Source organism: Gambusia affinis, linkage group LG10 (genome assembly GCF_019740435.1).
Source record: "Gambusia affinis linkage group LG10, SWU_Gaff_1.0, whole genome shotgun sequence".
Classification (NCBI taxonomy): Eukaryota; Metazoa; Chordata; class Actinopteri; order Cyprinodontiformes; family Poeciliidae; genus Gambusia; species Gambusia affinis.
In genome coordinates, this window is record NC_057877.1 from 15,207,540 (window position 1) to 15,227,623 (window position 20,084).

At 37.6% G+C, this 20,084-nt stretch overlaps 1 protein-coding gene across 1 annotated transcript in view; it reads left to right on the forward strand.

The window, feature by feature from the left end:
- Positions 1-596: 596 nt before the first annotated feature.
- Positions 597-20,084, forward strand: part of fbn2b (fibrillin 2b) — a 71,343-nt gene continuing 51,855 nt past the window's right edge. The window contains exons 1-4 of the mRNA XM_044129416.1: positions 597-683; positions 7,823-8,128; positions 14,856-14,938; positions 15,053-15,151. Coding sequence (XP_043985351.1) covers positions 7,950-8,128; positions 14,856-14,938; positions 15,053-15,151 — 361 coding nt within the window. The 5' untranslated portion in view covers positions 597-683; positions 7,823-7,949. The remainder of the gene's footprint in view (positions 684-7,822; positions 8,129-14,855; positions 14,939-15,052; positions 15,152-20,084) is intronic.

Sequence of the window (20,084 nt, forward strand, 5' to 3'; positions counted from 1 at the left end):
CTTTGAACTCTTTTTCTGGTGTTTAAATGCTTTTATAATTCGTGGGTCAGAACTGACCCATAAGACAATCCTGGCACCCTAGTGGTGTACAGCCCACATGGAAATATAAACAAAAACAAAGTATCATTTCTTCTAATGACAGGTCAATTTAGAAAAAGTCATAAAATTTCAAGTAGGAAAATATAGTTTAGCATATTTTTTATACAGGTAAACATGGTAATGGGTCACTTTTGAGCCGCAAGACAACACAAGGGTTAAAAAAGAGCCTTAATTTTCATGCTTTATTGGTAATTTACATGACCTGAAGGTTATTTACAGTATCACACTGTTATCTCATCACTCGTTTCGCCCGAAGTTGAGTTTTTTTTCCCCCCCTTACCTCCGGCTTGATGATAGTGAGCAACAGTGGGTTTCGCTGCTTGGCCCCTTGTTATAACAACTCCAGGAGTCTTGAGGAATGTGGGTTTGTCCTGCAGTCCTTTACTACCCCCCTCCTCTGCCTCTGTCTCGCTCTGTGTCCCCTCCCCTCGCAGAAACCGGGCAATTCCTTCACTTTTTCTTTTTCTTTTTTTTTTTGCCTTTTCCCCTCACAAGCCCCATAGTTCAATATTCCACTCTGGGGCTCATATCCCGTTTCAAATTGCCGGGCTCCTCGACGCTGAGGCACAACGAACTGTTGCAAGGTATTGGTTTCTTTATTAATCTTACCATTTGGATGTGAAAGGGCTTTGATAGAGACCTTTCTTTCAGGAACACCGTTGTTTTGTGGCGATTATCCGCTCACGCACGACTGCTTTCAAGATTAGGACCAAAGAACCAGATTAGGATGCGCAGAAGCTGCGGAAAGTTTAATGTTTGACGCCTGCGAGTTATACTTTTTATTGCTTGCTATAAAAACACGTAGAAAACGCCTTTATATCCCAGCTGCTTAAATATATATATATGTATATAATTTTAGTTTTTAGTTTCATGGCTATCTTTCAAGGATTTTTTCAGATATTTCTTCTGTGTGGGAATATCTTGCGTTTTATTGAGTTGGAGAGGATGTTGCGCTTTTCTTCGGCTGGTATCTCAGATTATTATTATTATTTTTTAAATATTCCGTCAGATTTCTGCAGCAGAATCTTTTTCTGACTCAAATAGTTTTTTTGTGTGTGTTTAGCACAATACGTTTATCTCTCCCTGATTTTTTTTTGTTTGAGGTTGTCTGCATCTCATACATCCGAACCACTGATCCAAAATTAAATGTTGGGAGATGAACAGAGAAAATAGCTTTGCTGCAACAATACTCATTAAGGACGGGTCCTTTCCCTGCCTTAATTTGACAGTAGTTCTCCTCCGTCGGGTCATTGATCATGCATTTCTTTTGTTCGGCGCTAATCCCGCCTCCATATAACGTCCTGACTGCAAACTGAGGCATTTGTCTCAGATTTGAGGGGATTTAGAGATAACTTTCACTTGTAGAGGAAGCATTAGGAGAGGCAGCACAGACCACCTCAAAGTTTTGATTTCAACTTACAATTATTAAGTATTATTAAATAACTACAGAAATCTGAATTAGAATTATGGTCACTTCCAATTTTTGTATGCTTTACTATAAAATGCCGGTCTAATCTTGTCGCTGTGCTTTAGTCCAGTCACATATGTGGTATAGGCTCCTGATTGGGGGGGATGGAGTTTGGATGTGCTGAGGTTGTATATCATCCGGGGCCCACATTGTGCTGCTAAAACTGCAGTTGAATGTCGGGGCAGGAAAGAGGGGGAAAAAAAAAAACTTCATGGCTTCCAGTGGAGCTGGACCAATAATGTCTTTCATTTTAATGTAAGATGTTAAAATTTAAGACATAATGCAGTTTAGTTAGGGTAGTAAAACAATACATTTACAGGCTTTAGTGGACAAATAAAAGACTTCTCTGGCTTGTTTGGGTACAGTCCAACAATTTACTTCCCTGATTTCAACTGTTTTCAATTTGTGAAGGTTTGGATCAAAAATAATGGCTATAAGGCTTTTATAGTCAATAAAGATCTGAGCCAGATGAGAAAGAAATTACACTTTTTGACACTTGAGAAAACATTGTGTATGGTAGAAAACTACCATCTGAGCAAACACCACAATGAAACATGGCGGAGGTGGCATCATGATGCGGGGATCCTTTTATTTAGCTGGAAAAGAGAATTTGGGTTTAGTTGATGGGATGATAAACAGAACTAATACCGGAAGAAAGTGCGCAAAATATTTGACTGTGGCTGAGGTTCACTTTCCATCACGACGATGACTCTACCTACACCCAGAGCTTCAGGGAGTGGTTTAGAGTAAAACATCTGAACACATTAGAGTGGCCCAGTCAAAGTTTAGACCTAAATCCAAATGAAAATCTGTAGCCAGACTTTGAAGCATTTGATTTCAAGCCATTCTGAATGAACTTGAGCAAATTTGAAATGAATCAGTGTGTAGATTTTCAAAATGTTCAGATGTTATTATAGCAAAACGTGGTCCTTCAAAGTCTTGACTGAGGGGAACTGAATACAAATGTAAGCAAAAAAGGTTACAACCCAATACAGGATTTTCACTCCACGTCACAATTGTTTTCTTTTGTGTGTTGGTTTGTTACATTGACTAGAAATAAATTCAGAAACTGAGGCTTTATGAAGCACATAAACTCTAAATGTAACTCAATAAATTGGTTTTTCAAATATACTTTTCATTGTTGTTGGTTATATATGAATCACCTGAGTGAAATTAATTAAGATAAATGAAGTTGGTTTTATTTACATGGTGCCTGATGATATATATTTCCCCAACACAGTCCGTGTAAATTCAAATATGATTCATGTTCCATTGAGATGCATCCAGTTCACTAGATTCCAGTTAGATTTATTCAAATTAAATCATATTAATCCAAATATTATACAATTGAATCAATTTAACCATTTAATGGCTCTTGTTAAAAAGTTATCCATAAATACTCAGCAAACCCTCATCCTAAACAAATGTCGGTGGACAGAAAAATAATCTTAGTTGTTGACTTTACCGTACATTGCTTGACATATTCACCCCAGTTAATCTTTCTGGCTCTGCATTTAGTTCCCTGCTTTCCATCATCTTCAGTTAGTAAGCCTTTAAATATAAATAACTAAATAGGCTGAATATACCAAAGCTTTGAGGAGGTAATGGGAATAGCATTGACTTGCATAAATGTTTTATTGTTTTATAGATATTAGGGGCCCAAATTTTTAACCATGTAAAATAAAATTTAAGAGAGAAAAGTCTGTTGGACGGATTTAGCAACTTGGCAAATGTCCTCTAATAGATGGTGCAAACTGAACTGTGCTCAGAATCGACTATTTAGCAAGGACAAATGTTATAGCAGCCCATAAAATGTAAAAATAGAACCAAGCAAAACGCATTCAGTTGAATGGACTGTCTTTGCAGTCCGATGATTCTTGATAGACTAACGATGTATTATTCCAGATAGAGAGGAGATCCAACACTCTGCGGAGACTTGAGGAGACTCTCCTAAATACAAGTTCTGGACCCGTCGTTATGCAATTTAAGAATCCTAAGTGAAACTTATGTTGAAGTTTTCCATTTTTAGAAAGCTTTTATGCATCTCTTGTAATTCTGAGAAAAAATTATCCATACAGAAGCGATAATGGGATGTAATTTTAAATTAAGGATGATGGCAGCTGGTGAAGAACTGATGTAGAGAATGATTAACTGGTTTGACAGAAGGAAGTGACTCCAGTGGTTTACTGCTAGAATGTGATACTTATTAAGACATTCCCCTCTGCTCCCAATCATTTCTGTCTGACCATAAATGAAGATTTGTTTCGGCCTACATTCTAGTTTAAATCCATTTATACTCTTATTAGGGTTAGAATAAGGGACTCTTCATTATCTTCAGATTGTTACAGATTTTAAAACCCTGATTTAATCAATGATCGGAAAGCAGTAGTAGTGTTTTTTGTTTGAGTTTTTCACTGCCTAATATTTTTTTCTAACCAGATGACTTCTTTGCTTTTTGCAGCCTATAGTTGTTTTATTGAAACAGATTAAAACAAATTAAAAAATTATTTTACTTTTTTACTGCTGGTTACCGTTCTGCTCTCTTGCGCTGTATATTAAGCTCGGCTATTTGTGTTAACATTTGAAACAATAAAAACATGGTGGTGTCATGGTCAGCCCTCTTGTCTCATAGCGAGAATGTTTCAAGCTCAAATATCAGTTCCCAAGCATTTTTTATTTTTTTTTATTTTGACAGATTCTTCTGTTACAATTGTGGCTTTTCTTCTGGTTTGCTGGTTTTTCCCCACAGTCCAAAAACATGCTTGTTATTTGGGAGAACACAAATGGCTCTTTCTCAGCAAGACATCCAAGAACATCCGTTTCATGACTACTTGGCCTTTGGTCAGTAGTTATTTTTATTTAATCCTAGAAAACAGGACAAGTTGACGTATGTAGACTATGTATTCTCCCCGAATTCAGCCCAAATCAAAACTTTTGATTGGACTGGTTTTGTTGGCCCATCTGAGAAACAATTTTCCAATTTATACCCTATGTTGTCGTTTTGCCCCTTTCCTCTTCCAATTTGCCCCACTCCTCACTTTTAGCTGTGAGATATTTGAGGGGTTTCTGCCATGGTCAGCTCAGTTCAAGTCACTCCACAACATCACAGTGAGGTCAAGATTTGACCTTTGAGTTGGCCCTGAATTTTCCAATATTTAGTTTCAGCCCTTCTGTAGTGGATTTACTGGTATGTGTTGGGTCATTGACATGCATCAAGGTCAAGGTCAAGGTCAAGGTCTTTTAAAAAATTTTACATAACAGATGTTTCTTATTTTTCTCAAGCACTAAATTCATAGTTTAGAATTTAGTGGTGGTAAGCCATCATACAATCCAGCTATTGTATGATGTCTTGAAGTAAAGCATCCCCCCAAACTATCATACTTTATAGTCAGGTTTTTATTTTAGTTTATGCCAAACATGACCTCTGTTTTGGTGTTCAAATAATTCATTTTTTAGACTTTTTTGTCTAAAGAACATTGTTCCATAAGTCCTGTGGCCTCATTTATAAAGCTTGTGTTTGCAGCAAACGTGGCCTGAGGGTTGAGATGTTACTTCTTATATAAATGTTGTAATAAGAAACACAAACTTGACGGGAAACTGTGCAATCCTCACGCCAACTCTGACCCATACGGACTGTAAACGCTTGTGGTAGAGACGGGGGAAATGGCGACACAGATGGTGAGGAGGGGAATTGGTGGGATAATTAAAGGTCCGACAGAAATGCAGTGTGACTTATGCTTGCACAAGATAGCCTCAGCTTTACATGAGGACATTTTAAATAAAACATTTTCTCACCGTCACGTTCCCGTCCCCACTGATCAGCAGACCTACCACAGGTTAACTCAAATAGTGACAAGGTGTGAAATATCAACAGGGATTGCTGTAAGCATCTAAATATTGTTGTGACACCTATGCCTAACGATGCACAGTGGATGCATTGGCATTGCTAGAAGAAATGATAGAATCAGGAGGGAACACGTATTTAGGAATCACCAAGGTTTTCTGGCCTAAGATGAGGATTTGGACTCTCTAGGACATCGCTCTTAGATCTAGTTTTTTCTGGTTGATACGTGAAGCAAAATAAGACACACAGACACACACACACACACACGCACACGCCCACACAAACAAATACACCCCAGTATTCAGTTGATAGAAAATAACTGATAGAAAGTAACTGTTCACTCACTCCATTAAAAAAAAGTGTCTTGTTGATGAAACTATGGAAAATTGAAATAAATGCCACACAGCATTAACATGCAGTGCCTGCAGTCGGCATGGCTATCACATTTTTATGGAAAGCGTCTCTTTTCTGTCAGTCTTTCTGCCATCTTCTCTGGTTAAGACTCAGGAAAAAGTCCTCACTACTAACATTTTCTTATCATAGAAGGTCACGTCAGGCCTAAAGTGCTTTGTGAATAGTTGATCTTACTCAGGTAAGAATGGTGGAATTTCCTTGAAATCAAAGAATTTTCCCAAAATGACTTCACAGAAACTTAAGATTCTATGAGAATACGGGTCCAGCTTTTGTTCATCATGTTGGCAGCCTTTCATCTGCTTCTTTACCACCATATTGTTTAGATGAAGGCCAGTGTTGTCTGCTTTTCCTCTTGTAAACAAGACATATGTTTTGAATGGATGTCTCCTGCTTTGATTTTTTAATGGACAATAAAAGAAAAATCAAAAAACTAATTTAATGACTGGATAGATTGCACTTCTGCTCACATTTGGGCAGCTAGAAGTCATTTCATTCTGATAAAAGCATGTAGTTAATATTTTAGTCTGTGATGTTTCAACTTCCCGCTTTCTTCCTTTTCTCCTCCATACGGTCACTTCAGTAAAACAAACTTTATAAGCAATTTCTTAAAAAACGATCAGCTAGACTAATTTTGATAACACGCAACGATAACACTTAACTGTAAGAGATAAAATAAAATTTACTAATATTTCATCAGTATGAAGTAAATTAAGCCAGAAATAGAATTGGTTGGTAAGTCCCCTGGCAACTGTATGTGAGAAATGAGAATAAGACTTTAAATCTTTGGAACAATGTTTGGGCAGATAAAAGTGTTCATTGCTTTGTGTTTTTCTCTTGTTGTGTGGTTTGGCTGGCTCTCATATTACTTTTTTTAATGTCCCATCCACTTGGGACTACAGATGGAAACCAGCTAAATCTGACACATACGCTAGTTTTAGGTGTGGATCAGCTGATCTGCACTTTCCCATTTCAAATAAATAACTCAAACCAATCACATGAAAATTTTTTTTACATGATCTCAGGTTATTACAACTCTTGGAAACTGTGATTTTGTTGATAAAAAGAATGGATAAAATATAGATTAAATAGCTCCACTTCATGATCCATCAGAAACAGAGAGGCTTAAATACCAAGGAGTTGATTGTTGCAGGTGGTTGATCACTTTTAGGGTGCAGCTGGGAGAAAAGACAAACAATTAAAGGCAAGATGGAAAATGATCACAGAAGTGGATTGTTCTTATTGTGGAGGAGTAGAACATGTGCTGATTTATTGTAGAAAATATATAAGAGAGAGGAAAGAAATGGACAGGGTAATGGGGATTTCAGTAACTTTGGATAATTTATTAGGGAAGCAGCAATCAAATGATGTAATTCAAGCACTTATTAAATATTTAAAAGATACAAAATTAGTTGAGAGGATTTAGTATGTATGTATGTATGTGTGTGTGTGAGTGTTAAAGTACCGTATGTAGTTATTTTAAAGGTTAGAACATATATAGGATAAAATGACTTTCTGAATTACATCTCCCAAGACCTAAACCTTCCTGGATCATGATGGTGAAAACAAAAAAGAACAAAAAGCAATGTGTGTTTGCTTTAGGTAGGAGGATTATGTTTAAGCTACTTGTCATTTAGGTATGCATTAGCTTGGCAATTGAAAAAAGCTTAAATAATTAGGTTTTCAGAAAGCCCTTTTGACATAGTTAACTTTGGCCTAAGTTTTTACCAACTGAGACTCTTGTACACTTGATGTATCATCACTCTTTACTACCAAAATTAGTCCTCAAAGCCTCATTTTACAGATAATTTGCCACCAGAAATAGATAATGTTATATCTTATTACTTATTAACTGCTATAAACTTGTCTTCAAAAAGCTGGCAGGAGAGTTTATTTGACAGTGGGGATAAATCTGATCGCTTCAAAAGTTTTTTCTTTAACAAGAGTTGAACTCCAAAGTGTAAGTTTAACACATCATAATTTTTCCTTTTTCTTTCCAGCCCCTGCCCAGGAGTCAACGCCAGGCCCGTTCTGGATGTAGATTTGGTTCCTGGAGCTACATCATACAGAGCGAGAGCCTTAGCAAAGCAGGGGGAGCTCCAGCAGAGGGGATAGCCAGACCGACCAATGGGATCAGGGAAGCTGGCTCAGATGCTGCTGGGATGGGCGGCAGTGTGTCTCAGTGCCATGCAGGTGACTTGTGCTCAAACTGGAAGTGGACCTTACCAAGATAGCCGCTTCACCGGGAGCGTGGACCAGAGGGAAGCACAGCGAGTCCGGCGCCGTGGGCAGGACATCTTGAAAGGGTAAAAGTTGTTGTCTTTTTCAAATCTCACATTTCCAATAGTGCACTAAGCTAGCAGGAGAGATTATTTTCCCCCTTGACTGTCTGACTTTTTTATGGCTGTTTTTCTTCTTGGACTCAAACCAACATCATCTTACACTCATATTCTGCTCTCGTACGCTGCTGATTACTTCTGGACCATTTTTTCATAAACAATACAACCTTAACAGGCTGCTTTACACACTGAAACCTCCACATATATTCACTGCAAATTAACATTTTCCTGGGAAAAAGAGAGAAAAGAATAGATTAATATAAGCAGCACCCCCTGATGAATAAAAAGTATTCCCCACATTCCTGTGAGTGTGTGAAAAGTATTGGGTTGTTTTGGACTGCTGTTTGGTAATACTACAGGATCAGGTGTTTCACATTGATTTGAAAGGCAGACTTGGGGATACATATGAATACATATTTCATATATGTATTATTTTATGTGTGGAAAATAGTTGCTAGAAACAGGGATCACCTCTCACCACCTGCGTTCTCCTCCAACCTCTCTGTTTCTTTTCACGTCCAACTCTTTCACTTTGCGAACCAACCTTGGTAGCAGAAAACAGGTCAAAGTAGCAAAAAATTTACATTTCCTTGGAAAACAAAGGATGTTTTTTTGGAGCCAGTTTTCAGCAATCCCATCAGTTATTCCAATCAGTATCCCAGCTCAGGCTTCCCCTAGTGTCAAGCCACAAGAAATGAGGTATTTGTATCACTAGTGAGGGATATGAAAAGGGGCATTTGTTTCACGGCTGTAGGTGACAAAGCACCCTGAAAGTAGAAGAGAGCAGGAACTGTATGAATGAATGCAAGGCATTCATTCATACAGTTCTTAAAACCTAGATGAAAATCGACACAAGTCTTAAAATGTTATGTTTTTGTTCTGACTTCTTATCCTATAAAGCAGGAGTGGGTACTCCGGTGTCCTGCAACTTTTAGATGTATCTCTACTTCAACACACCCTAGTCAAATAATGAGGTCATTAGCAGGACTCTGGTGAACCTGACTGCACTTGGGAGGTGATTCAGCTGTTGGATTCAAGTGTGTTGGACCAGGGAGACATCTAAGAGTTGCAGGACATCGGCCCTCGAGGACCAGGAGTGCCCACCCCTGCTATAAAGGGACATTATTATGTATATTCCAGACACAGAGTCATCTTATAACATAATTAAGTAACCATGTAACCTTGAGTCGCTCTAAAAATGGTGTGTATATCAAACATTACTTAAAAGAAATTGATATCTGTCACTTTAAGAATCCACTACTCTTTCCGACACTCTGCTTTCAGCAAGTCATCAGGACAATATTCCTCTATTAATGGTTTGAAAACAGTTTTACTGGCATCTCACTGAGAAATAGCTTGTTTAATGAGCTCAGCTCAGTTACCCCAAGTGTTTGTCTATTGCTGCTGCCACTAGTCTGAAGGAGCTGAGTGGGAGAGTTGATGTTGAAGGGAAGCTCTGAAGTCGAAGCTTGGCTGGGGACTTTCGCTCCAAGCAGGAGGTTCTTTGAAAAGGCAGTGCTTGGTTACACTAGGGGAGATTAAATAATTCTCAAATGATTTAATCTCATTTGAGAATTAAATCATTCCAGGATTATTTAGTGGAATGATTCATGAAACAATAAAAGCAACATTCCAGGCACGTTTTCGGTGCGAAAATAATGTTATAACTTGATGTAAAGCTCAAAAAAGTAAATTTTATATATTGCCCCTTTAAGGAGAACTGAGCTAAACTAAGTTAAAGGCTTGACTATTTGTTGACTCTCCAGGTTTTCATGGGGAATTTTCATATGTTCACTGTAGTTAAGATGTCTCATCAAAATCATTTTATAAACCAAAAAGATCATCAGTCAGTATTACATGTAAAGTCTTCTTTCTGGACTTAGACATAAATCAAAAGCAAAATTATTTTTGAAGGTTTTAGGAATAAACTTTTCTATTTAGTTCTTTTTCTGTTTATAACAACATGACAGAACTATTACCTGTTAAACTATGCAAAGCTCTAAAAAGGGACCAATTTTGTCACACGTGCAACTTGATTTTGCAATATCCTCGCCGAAGTACAGGCCTAAATCTAATTGCAAATTTATATGGAGGCTTAAAATGTTTTTTTCAGATGCTTTTACTTCAGTCTCCCTGACCCTGGCTTTCGCTTTTTCTTTTGGGAAGAATGATTAAAAAACGTCCGTTTCTAGATATGCAAAGCTGGTAGAGACAAACCGCAAAATTACTTGCAGCTGCAATTGTCATAACAAATTGTTCTAAAAAGTATAAATTCAGTGAGACTGAATGCAATTGCACACCACAGCAATTTTTATTTGCAAACAACTTTGAAACCCCTTATTCTCTTATTTTCTTCTGCATCACAATTATGCTCTTATTTGTGCTATTAGCTCATGCCTTTGTTTTTAGTAGACTTGATTACTGCAATGGAATTTTTACTGGATTATCAAAAAAAGCAATAAGACAGCTCCAGGTTCTCCAGAATGCTGCTGCAAGAGTCCTAACTAGAACAAAAAGAGATCAGCATATCAGTCCAGTTCTAAGATCCCTGCACTGGCTGCCTGTTGCTCAAAGAACAGAATTTAAAATCTCCTTAATGGTTTACAAAGCACTTCATAATAGAAACCCAGACTACATTTCTGATCTTCTTCAACCCTATATACCACTCAGACCTTTAAGATCATCATAATCAAACCTTTTTAACTATTCCGAGAGTCAGAACTAAACATGGTGAAGCAGCTTTTAGTTTTTATTCTCCAACATTATGGAATAAGCTTCCTGTTCACTGTAAGACTGCCCCTACCTTGAGTTTATTTAGAACAAGGTTAAAACCTTCTTATTTGCAGATGCCTATTCTTAAATGTATTTTTTTAACTATATTCAAAACTGTAATGTTTATTTTGTTCATTTTTAATCTGCTTAAACTTTAATTTACTTTCCTTTTATTATCTTCTTGTTGTATGTTGTTTTTTACTTCTTTTACAAGCACTTTGAATTGTCTATGGCTGAAAGGTGCTATATAAATAAAGTTGCCTTGCGATTGGATCACACAAGATTCCAGCAAAGTACACTGAAACCTGGGTAACATTACAAAATGTGAAAAAAAGAAATAATTGTACCACTAATAAATATTTTCTGAACGGAATTGTTAATGGTTCTGGCCATGATGCACACATGTTTTGAAAATGACTGAAAATATATTGCCAACACTAAAATGTTCTTTAAAAAAAAAGCTTTTTTTTGTTACCGAGTACAATCAATCTGAAGTACTTATGGAGAAGCTCTAAATCTTCTATCATTTTATTATATTTGCTTAATGTTACTGAAATTAACCGGACAGAACCGCCCATGAACTGCCAAAGCACACAGGACTGATGCGATAAATTTACTCTCAGTTTCTGTGTGAGTTATTGCCGGAAAATGATCAGCATTTCTTCGGAACCGAGCGAGATTAGTCATCTACACGTGAGCCTGTTTCGTCTGACCAGAAGCCCTGAGAGAGTGGGGATCTCATTTGTAATGAAAAAGTTTTTTGGCTATTTGTTCCGCTTTGTTTAATATGAGCCAAGGTTTTCTTTCCCAGTAGTTGTTGAATTTTTATGTGGCTTGTTCTCCCCAGCTAACCATAACCTCTGCAAACCCATGCTTGTACTTTCATCTGAAGGTTGCACACACGCGGAGGACTATCAGCAGCTCAGTATGGGTTTCTCAGGTTCTGTGTGTGGGATGTGGAGAGAGGTTGGTTTAATGATGGTCATTATTCTGGCCTTGAGCTCAGCTGCAGTGTTTATTTGCTGGCTGAAAGAACGTATTCCCTGGTGTTTCTCTGGGAGCTCTGGGTCTGATACTTACTGACTCTGATTTATTGGCTCTCACAGAAGGCTGCAGGCTGGCATGAGTCCACTCTAGGGTGGTATTTGATCAGACCTCAGGCTGGCTTAATGACTTTCTGGGCTGCTTTAATCCACTAGTGATTGACTGTCTGCTTGTTAGAATGAGCGAGGAAAAGTGTGTGGCATAGGAAACTATGTTTTTTTTTTCCAACAACCTCCTTCTTGTTACTAGTTTCGTGTCAAAACAGAGAAAAACAAAATCCATTGTTTGATAAGATCACTTGAATATTGAGTTAAAAATCTGAGTTCTGCTTTTGGTGCAGCTGTCTGTGTTTTTTTTTTTTTTCAATGTTTTTACTTTGCCCTTCTTGGCACTAATTTGCAAAGAATTGGCAGACAATCAGTCCCAAAGCAGAAAATTACATTTAGTCGCTGCAATCTCTTCCAAGATAATGTCACTATTCTCCTGAAGATTGGAGGAAAGCCTGAGTTTACAGTATGCTTTGTCAAATGTGATGAAGACAAAAAAAAAATCCACTTTTCTTTGCTTCCCTTTTTCTGTGTATGTTTACAGTTAGATTTGGGATGGCTCTGTCTGAAATTCTTATTATAATCTTGGATCAAAATACTATAATTTCACAAAATCCATAACTGGTGCAATTTATTTTACTTAAGACAGCAATGAAAAAGCAAAAAGCGTTCTGCTTGATAAGCAAAACGTAAAATCTTTTCCTCCTGCAGAGAAACTATTTTAACATATGCATTCCTGTTGTTATAGTAATCGTATCATATTGGATTTATTTAATTCCTGAAATCCTTAAAAGGAGGATGAATTTCCTGGTTTCAAATTCGACGTTTTTAGATACATGCAAGGAAAAATAAAGCAGCCATGAAAAATAGTTTAATTCCACAGAAAACCCTTTTTGGTTTTCTTTAGCAAAGTATAACAGGATCATATTAATTAGTCAGGCTATGTGCTAAGGTTGTCCACCCTCAGTCTGTTTCTTTAGATATACTGCTTGTAGCTTTTCAAATGTACTTTTAAACCAACTTTTAACAAGTGAGATGTGAAAGAAAACATTTTCTAGTATCTCTGTAAAATAATAATAAAACTATTCAAAACTGTAACTAATAAAACCTTGAGTGTATCTTGATACTAGTAACTTTTCTTTAATGCCATAAATTTCAACAAGTGTAGAAATAAAAAAAAGAATTTGCAATCTGCTCTGTGTTTAGTCCTTAGCATGAGCAAGTCAGAGATGGACAGAAAAAATGGAAGAATGAGTTTGGATTTTTCTAACATCTTCATGTAAATGTGTGATTACATCATTGTGTCGTGTTTGTATTTATTTAGATAACTAAGGGTTGTAGAATAATACTGAAGATGTAACACAAAGCAACATAAGGTTCATCTTTAAAATACAGTTTATTCTGATAAGAGGATGTCAATAAGGATATCAATGATTAGTAAAATTTCCCCATACAAACAAAAAGGAAATAAGCATATAAAAACAAAGATGTGTTGATTAACCATGTGGCAATCAATTGTCTGTTAGGAACCTGTGAAAAAGTATATAGTATATTTCATAGATTGCATCTGGATTATGAAGTTTAAAAGATGGCACTAATTAAAATTTTTTGAACATGTAGTTTAAATATTTACTGTGATTGAAGAAAAACATCAATGATGACTTAATAATCAATCAGTTTATTTTGTTGAATAAAATGTTCAGCAGTGTCACAATTTCCTTGAACCTTTGTACAAAAAATGTTCAAACCTGCCTGTGAAAGACAGTCTGAAAGTATAAATGGGGATTCTTTAAAAAAAAAAAAATACTATATAGTTTTGTCCCACTCTAGATTTGACTACATATTTATATGCAAAAGTCCAGTGTTAAACTATCTAAAGAAGATACAGAAATTATAATATAATTCATCAGACATTAATTCACCTTTTTACGTTGCCTGTTTCTTTACTAATTTCATCTCAGAAAAAGTTAAATGTTAAATCTTCACAAATTTTATTCTTCCCTCGGGGACATAATTAAAGACAATACTGAGACAGAAACTGTACACACAAAATATGTGATCTGATTGGCAAACTACTTTACCATAAGAGCCCTAATTTACCATACAGCTGTTCTTCAGTTCTTAGTCAGCAAAGGCAAATGATGAACCACCAAATCAAATGACCACAATTCCCCTTCATTACATGGTTTTAAAGCCACTTAGTGCCACCACATAACTGGACTGCATTTGGTTTGTAGCTGCTCTACTGAGCTTGGGTGTTTCGCTCAAGTAACCACAACGTCAAATCCTGCTCATTAAATGTTTGAGAGTAATACATGATGAAGTTCTTATTCTGCCTCCAAACAAACTGATACATAAATAGTTCGTGGTTATGAATAGATGGCAAAAAAACCCCAAAAAACACGATGTTGTAAAACAGCTACAGAGCTCAAACTGTGTTTGTGAGTGTGTGTGAGCTCAGTCAGTCATCTCTAGATGTGGTTAAGCCATTTCCTCTCAGGGAAACTTTGTGGCTAACCTGCCAGGCCAGTCGAGGGCTACGTATGCTGTGATGACTCCTACATCTGTCGGACTGGTACAGAGTTAGTTACTGTAACCCAACCAGTAAAAATCCCAACAGTTTTGGATGGATGTGTTGGAATATTTTCAGAAAACAGGGCAGCCAGGCATGAATACTCTTTCCTAGTTTACAAATGAAACAGCCTCATCTCTTTTCCTTCCTCTCCCTCACTGTGGTTTGGTGTTACAATGGTTTATAATAAACAAATAACTCATACTTATACAAGGATGTTCACAAAATATATCTGCTCTCACCTTTTCACTCCCAATAGACCCAATGTGTGTGGCTCTCGCTTCCATTCGTACTGCTGCCCAGGCTGGAAGACGCTCTCTGGAGGCAACCAGTGTATTGTTCGTAAGTTCCCTAAAATCCACATTAAATATAATTACAGCTACATGGAAAGTAAAACAACCAGTTTAATTCACTGTCCTTCATTCTCCCTGTTTTGTTTTGTCTTTTCCTCTAAAGCAATTTGCAGGAACTCATGTGGCGATGGGTTCTGCTCCAGACCCAACATGTGCACCTGTTCCAACGGCCAGCTCTCTCCCAGCTGTGGAGGTGGAGGAAGTGAGTAATATCACAAAAACACACACAGTTACTGGAACCTAAACTTTAAACACTATCATACTAGAAAGAGCTGTTAAACTCAAGTTTCTGGTTATTCAAGCACTGATCAGGGGCACACCAGAAAAAGACTGATTTGTAGCTGCAACTTATTGATTATCCGAAGCTACTTCCATTTATTGGTGTAATAAGTTAGTCATTTAAAAAGTTGGAGTGTTATTTAAATGTGTAATTTTTTTTCATAAAACCATAAAGTAATGGTACTCATCTCCTGTACAGCAAGTGTAGAACCTTCTGATTAAACAGACATAATTCAAAGACAAGGACTCTCAGCCTATAAAGCACAGAGACAGACAATAATTTTGCAGCCAGCAACATGTTACTGTAATGGGGTAATGGTGTAAAGTCAGATCTGCATCACAGCATCGAGGTCAGTGGGTTTGTCAGGACTGAAAACCTGGCTGCTTGAGCTCCGTCTTCTGGGTTTAGTTACAGACCACTAAGGACGTCAGCTTCAAGTGCAGCAAAGTGGGTCTTTTTTACAGAGTGTGGGAAATTGGCTTTAGGTTTATAAGATTACTGCAGTGTTTCCGTGTAAACAGTCATGTACTGGACATGGTGAAGACAATTGCTTGGGGAGCAAGCAGATAGTGCGACATGAGGTGTGTTAAGTTTCAGAGCTTTATTCGTCCGAAGTCAGTTCATCAGTCACGCTTGAGCACAGCCAGACCTTTTACTCATGCTCACATTCCAGGAAGCCTGCAAACGCACATACTTTCACTTGCTGGGATTTGTTCGCACGGATAGACACATACTTAAACACCCAAATTCAAACTGACACTCACAGAAAATCTTTTGGCTGTGACCCCGATGTGTAAAAAAGGATTTTTTTCTTTTCCAGCCATATGGAAGGAGAGCTAGCAAGTGAAGAGCGAGGGGGTTGGGGTGGAAAAGAACTGCCTTGATTTGGATAAAGCCATGACCTTTAGGGGCATGACTGCCTACAGAGAGTGAAGCAATGCGCTAACTATTTGCCTTCCCTCTGCAAGGATTTGTCCGTATTTGTTTGCAGATACCAGATAAAGTTTGTTGTTCTGTTGTCATAAACTAAGTGAACGCTTATCTGGTTAATGGGTTTCATTGCAAAAACCTGAACACCAAATACTAACTGGGCTTGAACCTCCTACATGAGTTGGAAAGTACCATGAAAGACAAGCATTGTTGTTTTCAGTTTCTAAGTTGTTCCATAGATAGGACGATAATTGTTTATCTTGCTGCAACAGTGTTTATCTACTCTATCTGGCAAAAGACTGGTTTGCAGCTGCTGTTATGTTGTTGGTCAGAAACACTTGGAGAACTGCCATCTTAGCGCAATATCCATTTATATAGTAATCTGATCTGCTGTTTATGCATTTCCTAGTGGTTTTCCACACTATCTACCTATTTTGTCCAACAGTTGTGCAGTCGTGCCATAATTTCAGCAAAAGTGATCATGTGTATTGATATTACTTGACTAGTAGAGATGGGTGAAAGTTTATTATGATATTTTGTGATAGCAAAGTAAGTATTTGTAAATATATTACCTTTTTTTTTGTTTTGCAATAGGTTGTCTGGCTAGAACTGGATTTTGCTGCTCTCTTTTGCTGTTTCTCATTTTGTTTTGTTTCTAGCACCACATTTTACTATCTGTGCCATGTTCAAGTACCTCATCTGCTTTCCTTTATATATATATAAGCAGATTCCGTAATATTAGCAGCCTAATTTATGTGTTCTTTTCAGTAACAGTCTGATTGTCATTTAATCAGGAAATTCACTCAGTGTTTCAAGCAGGTTGTTTATTGAAACAACCTGATGATATTGGGTATCAGCAAAGCAACAGAGAGTGCTTTGAGCTAATCATAAATCCATCATGGTTGATGGCTTGAATTAGACGATCTGGTCCAGCTAAGAGGTGATGGTGCAGTCATATGCTGGTAAAGTTGGTGCAAGGTGAAGCTGCAGTGTTGCACTGCGATTGCTGGTACTTGCAGCAGTAGAAACAGAAAGTAGGGGTGGTAACCAAGTACTCCCAGCAGTTTGGTAGGAAAATCCGAACCTTGTGTGTTCGCACCAAAGCTTCTGATGTAGAGCACATCAGATGCCAGCGAGCTTAACGTCCTCTGATTTTAAACCCTGTAATTGCACCTCCACTACTTGAACTAAGCTTTGTCTTCATTCAAGTTTTTAGTCTCACTTATTGTGAAATTGTTCAAGCTATTAGAGTGAGAAAAAAGTTAATCACAAACCTGATCTCAGAGCCCTTCAATCACGACTAAAGTAGACACTTTCATCGGAGCTGTTATCCTCTAAAGAAGGTGCCAACTCCAATTTGGAAAAAGTCCCACATTCAACATGATGATTAAGTGTAGTTGAAACAAATTGCAACTTTAAGTAGATTTATTTTCCAAAGTCAAATTTAACTGCTTTAATTACCCAGTCTAATTCTGGCACCCTGGTAAGCAGGTCATTTTGAGGGCATCTTTATGTCTTGCGTCTTGCCTGTGGAATGCAGAGGTTGAAATAAATCACCAGCGAATTTATTTTTATTTTTTCTTGCTCTACATGTTGGTGAGTGTTGTTTTGCCCGTAAGTGGATGATGTTTTTTTTCTTTGTTCCTGGATTTTGTGCTGCTGCCAATGAACAATGCAAAACCATTTTTTTGTGGAAGACCTGACGGACTTGAAATAGAAAAGCTCACTCTTTGCCAAGCCAAGACTGCTTTACAAGAACTTGAGTCGCGTTTTACGAAAATCTGTGTCACTTCCCAGACAACGGGGGTTCACTCTGTAAGTCCCCCCTCTAATAAACACTTTCAGGACAAAGCAGCTGTGCTCAGGTTTGTGTTAGGTTGTCTTTGTAGCGTCATCTTCCCATAACCATAATTACAAAATCCTGACAAGGGATACCAAATGCTTAAAAACAGATGTCTTAAGAGTGACAGACTTCCAATGGTGTGTAAAGACAAAAAGTAGAGACAGAGCTTTTTAATTAGAAACCATCACACTTAAACATGATCTGTCTTTTTGACCACAAAGTAATTCTCAGTCCTTTAGATATGTAGTCCACAAACAACTTAAGTGAATATATTACACTCCCATTTACCGGGAAAACTGATGATATATGTGCAGTTAAGGAATAATACCACAAAAAAGGTGGAGTTTTTTTGTTCTTGAATGAAAAAACATAGCTTTTTAACTTAACTTAAGACAGTATCCTATAGTTTGTTCATGTTGAAATTGAGGCAGACTTGTCTCTCTTCCCTGGGGTTTATGCAAATTCAGGACAAAATGCAGGCTGTAAAAAGCTCCTCGGTTTTCCATCAGACACACATTCTCCCTCACGAGCCGGAGCTTCCTGTGTTTCTCGGCCTGTCGTAAAAAACAGCCAGATGTCATTAGCTCACCAACAACAGCACCAGAACACAGAGGTGCATTGTGTCAAGATAGTGATAGCACAATCCACAGCACCTTGCAAGAGTAGGTATATCCACTGAGTCTTTACACAGTTTGCCATTTTAAAGACACAAATATGATTGTTTTAGCAGGATGTTATGAAAGACCAACACAAAGTACTTCATTACTTCAATAATAAATAAAACTGATCAGGTAATACGGAGGTCCTCGTCTTCATAGGTAACTTCTCTGCTGTGTTTCTTGGTCGTCCGGTTGATGTTTAAACCTCTAAAGCCTTCAAATAACAGCTTGATTTATAATGAGATTAAATTAAACACTAGTGGACTCTTTTGATAACTTGGCACTTTTAATGGCAACTGGTTGCAATGAATTTTAATTTGCATATCAGAACAAAGAGGCGTGCCATTCAAGTGGTGGAAGGAAGTTTCTGTTCTTTGTAAAATATTTAAAACCATATTATTTTCCTTCTACATTACTTTTATGCGCTACTTATTGATGGTCCATCATATACGGTGAAATAAATTTAAGTTTGTGCTTGTAACATGTCAAAAAGTATAAAAAATCAAGTTGTTTGCAGACTAGGATGCCGTCCTGTCGCTATTCACAGGCAGCTGTCCAGCCACTTCCTTTGCCTCTTCTGTTGTCTATTTCTTATCCACCTCCATTTCTGCAGTCAGAGAGTTTAGTTTGGACAGAAACAATCTTATTCACTTGGTCAAATTATTTCTCCATACATCCATGACCTATTTAAAAGTAAGATATTTTTTCTGAAGGGGAGTTTGCTCAAATTGCCCTTCTGCTTTGGAGAAGTCTTAGCTGGTGCACTTTGGAGCAGCTTTCTTCATAGTTTGTTCCGCAACAGCAAAGATTTGCTATCATTCAGTGTAATTATTCTTCATGTTTCACTTTCCAGTCTATATTTCTGGCTGAGAGGGAGGAGAAGGAGTTCTATTGCATACCACTGCCCACATGTTTTATATAAAATAGAGGATGAAACGTGAAAACAAAGCATGCTTAGTCTGGCATTATAGTGGACAAGAAATAGGGTGAGAAAGACATGAGCATGCTGACCTATAAAGTCATGCTTCTCTGGAGTCCCAAAGCACTTGCATTAATTCATCATCACACACTGCCAGACAGAAGTAGGTCCAGCCAAGTCTGTACACACAGGCTGCCAAGCTTTTCACATGAAAATGTTTCCTGGAACTTCATCTAAATGCTTCATACTACATGGAACAAATTAAACTGTGACTATTGTTCGGTGTTACCATTACTCCGACTTGTGCAAAATGCACACTAGATGTGTTTTGACTCATGCAAAAAAGTTGGAACAATTTGAGCTTCCAGTAAGACAGGCACAGGTCGTCAACAGTGAGAAGCGCGCTGAGAGTCTACCCACTCTTTTACTCACGGAAGTGAGTTAAATCAAGTGGCAGATTACAGCGACTGAAATGCCGCCCGCTGGCAAGTGTGCAAACTCCAA